The sequence below is a fragment of the Echinops telfairi genome, unplaced genomic scaffold (genome assembly GCF_000313985.2).
Source record: "Echinops telfairi isolate 266 unplaced genomic scaffold, ASM31398v2 ScPeMD7_7463;HRSCAF=8501, whole genome shotgun sequence".
In the NCBI taxonomy this organism is placed as follows: Eukaryota; Metazoa; Chordata; class Mammalia; order Afrosoricida; family Tenrecidae; genus Echinops; species Echinops telfairi.
In genome coordinates this window covers 493,926-499,865 of record NW_022111363.1, presented here as the reverse complement: position 1 = coordinate 499,865, position 5,940 = coordinate 493,926, and the positions used below count along the sequence as shown (strand labels likewise).

The 5,940-nt window shown below is 40.3% G+C and overlaps 1 protein-coding gene across 3 annotated transcripts in view; it reads left to right on the top strand.

Annotated features, from left to right (window-relative positions):
• Nucleotides 1-5,940, top strand: part of ARHGEF12 (Rho guanine nucleotide exchange factor 12) — a 181,208-nt gene that overhangs the window by 107,139 nt on the left and 68,129 nt on the right. For all 3 annotated transcript variants that reach the window (XM_045283559.1, XM_004712819.3, XM_045283560.1), the window contains 2 exons: nt 2,226-2,404; nt 4,889-4,966. In XM_045283559.1, coding sequence (XP_045139494.1) covers nt 2,226-2,404; nt 4,889-4,966 — 257 coding nt within the window. The remainder of the gene's footprint in view (nt 1-2,225; nt 2,405-4,888; nt 4,967-5,940) is intronic.

Here is a 5,940-nt window from a genome sequence, read left to right as displayed (position 1 = left end):
CCCAATGGGCAGGTTATATGTTGATCATTACGATCAGTCCCCCTTTCTCCCTCTTCTGAGTACGTGAACATCTTTAGAGTAAACTCACTGAACTAGATTCTTTCTTGGCCTCCTGATTTTTCCAGTTTTTCTATGCCACTCATTGCCATTGAATCAGTTCTGACTTACAGCAGCCCTAAGCCGGCAGAATTCCTCTCCCTTTTCATCAGAATACCAGTTCTCTACAGGACCACTTGGATCATATCTTTAACCCGTGGTAAATTTTTAATAAAATGTGATGATCAAAATTAGATCTCCATATTTGAATAAATTTGATTATTCAGATTTTGAGATTTTTGAGAATACAGTTTTGAGATTATGGTTTATGCGTTTTTATGTGCTATACAAATATGATCTATGATCATGGAAGCTATAAGTATATGTCTGATGTCTAACCACTACAGAATATAAAAATAAGATTAGTCTTGTAGCTATCGGAGGTATATTTTTAGCTCATTGAATATACATTTTATGTAAAAAAATTAAATCTGTGAACCTCAGCTTTCACAGCTCTGAGACGAGATGCACTAGATTGTACCCAGCCACTATGGCTCTGTACCCAGCCACCATGGCTCACCACTCTGAAAGGGACTCCAGTGGAGGTACTTGGGTAGGAAAATGTGGAACAATACCCCAAATCATCAGACAGACCTGACTTACTTGACAGATTCTGGAAAAGCCTGTGACTGGTCTTAGCCACTTTCCAGATCTGAAACTGCGTTCACGTCCATGGGTCAAGTTTTAACCAAACAGTAGACAGGTCTAGGAAGTAAGCAGTAATACCAGAGAGGTATGCACCCCTTAGAACAGTCCAACACATGAGATCAAAAGGGCAGAGTTTGTGATGGGATAATCCTCAAGAGGGAGGAAATCGCAAACACAGGGAAGAAGTTGGAGAGGTGCCATTACATTGTGGAGACTGCAATCAGTGTCATAAAAACAAAATGTACATGAATAAACTTTCACCCTAATCACAATAAAAAGTCGAGAAGAGATTAAATCCTAGGACTTAGGCAATTGCTTTTCTTTGTCCCCAGCAGCCAGAACCTAACTGAAAACTTTGATGTTAAGCATTAAAATAATTGAGTAGCCAAAATCATTTATAAATTTGGCATGCCTTAAAGCCTGTGGACTATACTGACAGCATAGTTCCTTCATGTCTGCGCTACAGTTTAATGCTTATTTTACAAATAATAAAAGTGATTTCAGCTCAGAACAGTTTAGAAATGGTTGAAGGGAGGAAGAGCTAGGAAGCTATTGGAAACAAGCACGTGGCCCAGTGAAGAAGGTCTGACAAAGGACTTCCTGTCAGTGGAAGTTAGGACTGGAAACTAAAAATATAGCAATTATGGACCATTCAGTGTAACAGTTTTTAGGACCTCACTACACTGTGAAAAGATTAATGGTTATGGTATTGACTTTGAGTATATAGAAGGGTTAAATTGGTTGTGAACTATATTTATTAGTTCTATCCACTAAGCAAAATACCGTCTTCATGTAAAAATCCTATCTAGAAAAGGCATTTATTTGGAGCACCTTGTTTCTGGTGGGGACTGGTTAAGTAATGAATGTCTGCTGTTGAATCTTTCTGATGACGAATTTTGCTTTCTAGAATTTTCCCCCCATGTAATATGTCTAATGAGTTTACATCCTATGTCCTACAAGTCTAAAACATTCACCTTGTGTTCATTGTATTCATCCCCGTTTGGTGGTATCTTGCTATCATTTTCCTTTTGTAAAGTTAATTTAAAGTTGCACCATTATGTACCAGAATATTAGTGAAATCTGCCTATTTAGTTGCATCTTAAAATATGGCAACTTAATTTTTACATTTAAAAACCAACTGAGCATAGCCAGTCGTGGGTGGCTGGTACTACATCTCTCTTCTCAAAGTAAAAAGAAAAAGTCCTTAGGGTTTTCATTTTGTTGTTGCTGTTTCTTTTACGCAATCCTGGTTTTATCTGCACTAATTTGCTCTCTGTAAACGGGGAAATTTTTCCCCCCTAGGTTTTTATGGCAGTCAAAAAAGAAATGGCTATTGGCTCCTTTTTTCTGTAGACAAATATTTAGCAACTCCTGGGACTTTCTCACCTACCTGGATAAAGATCATGTAGTGAAATAATATAAAAAGTTTGTTGACATGGTGTTTTTTCTCTTCCTATCTTTTCCCATCTCTCCTCCTCAAGCTGGTTCCTATGTAGCTCTCACAGTGCAGGGACGACCGCCTGGGTCGCCCCAGATCCCACTAGCTGACCCTGAAGTAGAGCCATCCGTCGTTGGACATATGTCTCCCCTCATGACGTCCCCTCATTCTCCTGGAGCATCTGGGAATATGGAGAGGATCACTAGCCCTGTGCTCGTGGGGGTAAGAGTACGAATACTTCTTAGCACTCTTTCAGTTGGACAATCATGTCTTTGCTTTATATGCGTTTTGAAGTATTGGGTTGGCAAACAAATTTATGTTCAAAATCCAAGAGAATAATTTTTCATAAAAGTATGCATAGTGTTTTAGAATGATTCTGTAGAGTGTTTTGTAGAGATAGTAGATTTAACATCAAACAAAAGGACTCACTGCCATTGAGTTATTACTGACTTATAGCGACCCCCTGTGGGTTTCCTGAGATTGTAACTCTTTAAGAAAGTGGAAAGCCCAGTCTGTCCCTCAGAGCTCCTGGGCATTTCAAACTGCCGACCATGCACATCTCAGCCCAACTCGTAACCACTCCACTAGTAGGGCTCCTAGATTTAACTTAACAGATATTAAACAAGTGTCATATATGGAACAGTGTGGCAGCCGTGAGAATATGATTAGCTTACCTTAGGTTCATTCACTAAAGCAGGGGTCCTCAAGCCACGGCCCGCTGCCACATGCCACCCGCCGAGGACATTTATCCGGCCCACCGGGTGTTTTTGCCCCCTTTATTTTTTACTTCAAAATAAGTTATGTGCAGTGTGCATAGCAATTTGTTCATAGTTTTCTTTTTTTAACTATAGTCCGGCCCTCCAACGGGTCTGAGGGACATTGAGCTGGCCCCCTGTTTAAAAAGTTTGAGGACCCCTGCACTGAAGTCTTAGAATATAGGCTCAGAGGACAAGGACTTTCTGTGACTTTTATTTGCTTTTTTGTCCTCAATGCTTAGACTGTGGCTTGATGTATATGGTGGGTGTTTAATAAACTTCTCTTGATTTGGATTGAATTAAGAGTGTATAAAGGCAGAATAGAGATCTCCTTAGGGGAAATTGTATTAAGTTCTATTAGGAAGAAGATGAATATTTATTTGAGATCAAGAAGGACTTTATAGAAGCTAGTATTTGAATTGAACCTTGGAACACAGGTAATATTTATGAGGTAGAGATGAGAGTAAGGCAAGCCAGGTAGAAAGAATAAACTAAGGTGATGATCCAGGTAAGCATCAAGTATTTTGGGGTAGTATATCGAGTGTAGTATATAAGTAGTGCCTAGTGAGGATGTATATCGAGGGAAATGCTCTTGAATTAAGTAACTTGCCTATTTATTTTGAAAATCATCTTGTGTCTGTCACTGGATTGGCAGTCAGAACCCATGACATGGTTTTGAGTGAGAGTGATATGGTCATGAGATGGCGGTAGGAAGACTCATTGGATAAAGAGAGACAGTGAGCATCGAGTTTGAGGCAGAGTACATAATACTCTATTTCTTATATACTGGGGTAGGCAATTTCACCAACTAATTTAAGTATTCTATGTTCTTTTGAAGCCCATTTAGTAAATTTAAGGGTAAATAAAAACTATTGCTACTAGAGTTTGTTTCTACATGCACGTGTTTATCCCAAGTCAAACATGTTTGACATGATTATTGCTTGGATGCAGACAAATTCTCTTGTCTTAGTCTTGTTAGGTCGGGTGCCTTCAAAAGAAAGTGTGCTTTGTGTTATGAAAAATAAGATTTTGAGGTCTGGGTTAATACCAAACTTTTCACAAAACTTTAGTGCGCATCTTCCCAAATCGCCCTAGCTCTACAATAACTGCACAGGGTGGGGGACCCCTCATGCAAAGCAACAGTTCCTCGATGGGTCAAGTGTTCTAAAGCTGGTTGGAAGACATCAGAGGCGAGCAAGGCAGAGCGGGGAGGTAAGCTCCGAAAGCTACGGGAACTGGTTTTTGAGGGTTCCAGAGGGGCAGTTTGTATTGCTGAACTCCAAGGTCATAGGACCGCTGTGGGGCACCCATGAGGAAGCTTTAGGAAAACGGAACATTGCATTGGTCAGAACAAGTCCCGGAGGATTACATGGAGGCATGTTTTTCCATCATGAGAATGTTTCTGCTCCTTCTTTGAGGGTCATAAAGGGCAAGTTGTGTGAGCACTTCATTGGGAATCGTAACCACTCATTCTACAGTCCCGACTGTGACTGCTTCGACCTCATTTTCTTCCTCAAACTCGAAGAACATTGACAAGCTTGCTGACACTGCGGTTGGGCTCTGGTGGAAAGTAAAGAGCACAGAATTCCCCAGGAAGTGGAAACGCTCCCTTCGGATGCAGATAGACCTAGATGGGAGGGTGTGTCGTGAAACAGCCGTTCACATTGTGCTCTTTTTGTTTAATACAGGTTTCTACGATTTTGTCACAGTATTTTTTCGTGTATCTTTCTTTAAGGGCAGGAGTGGGTTCTGTAATCTTTTATCTTTAAAATTGTGTATCAAACAGCCTGCCTTCTAACTGATTGCCAATGATAAAGAACACCCTCATAGGTATCGAAAATTGGAACCGAGGCACAAACCATCAGGGGACGTGTTGTCTCTGTTTTAGCTTTTACTGCCCCTGCATTAGTTCTTTCTCTTATGTGCTTATTATTTTTCAATCTTTTTCTAGGAGGAAAACAATGTGGTTCATAACCAGAAAGTAGAAATTCTGAGAAAAATGTTACAGAAAGAACAGGAGCGACTACAGGTATTAAATTAGAATGGGGCTGCCTACAGGCCTGTAAAAATGTTGAGTGGGCATGGTTCAGTTTGTATTTATCTGAATCCTAAATCTGTATTGTAACCGACATTATCAATTTTTGAAAAAGATTTTAATTTTGTTGTGGTTGTGACTGTACACAGTAAAACATACACCATTTCAGTGGTTTCTAGATGTTCAAGCCAGTAACCTTCTTGGAGTTGCGCAACTATTTTCACCTCCTTTCTGAGTTTCCCCTCTCCCATTAGCATAAACTCATCGCCCCCTCATCTTTCTGGTTTCTGTTGTCAGTTTGATCCCATGTAAACCGAAACCCACTGCCGTTGAGTAGATTTCAACTCAGAGCAGCCCATAGGCCAGAGGAGAGCTGCCCATCAAGGTTTCTGAAGTTGTAAATTTGTGTAGAAGCAGAGTGCCTCACTTTCTCCCATGGAATGACTGGTGGGTTTGAAAGGCAAACCTTCCTGCTAGCAGCCCGATACTTAACTCACGGCTCTGCCAGGGGATCCTTGATTCTCATATAGGTGATTCTAAGAGAGCATTATGCTTAGGCAGACATGTTATACTAGTTAAGCTAAACTCATGTTTGCATTTAAGAAGACTTTAGGGCCTATTTTGGTTTAAGTCAAAAAGATTATCTCAGGGCCATAATTTCAGGGTTCTTCCAGCCACCTTGATTCCAGAAAATGTAGAACCCATGAGAATTTTTTGTTTTAATCGTTTTATTAGGGGCTCATACGACTCTTACCACAAACCATACATACATCAGTTGTGTAAAGCACATTTGTACATTCATTGCCCTTGTCATTCTCAAAATATTTACTCTCCACTTAAGCCCCCGGCATTAGCTCCTCATTTTTCCCCCAACCTTCCTGCCACCCCCTCTCTCATGAGCTCTTAATAATCTACAAATTATTATTTTGTCATATCTTGCCCTATCCAACGTCTCCCTTCACCCACTT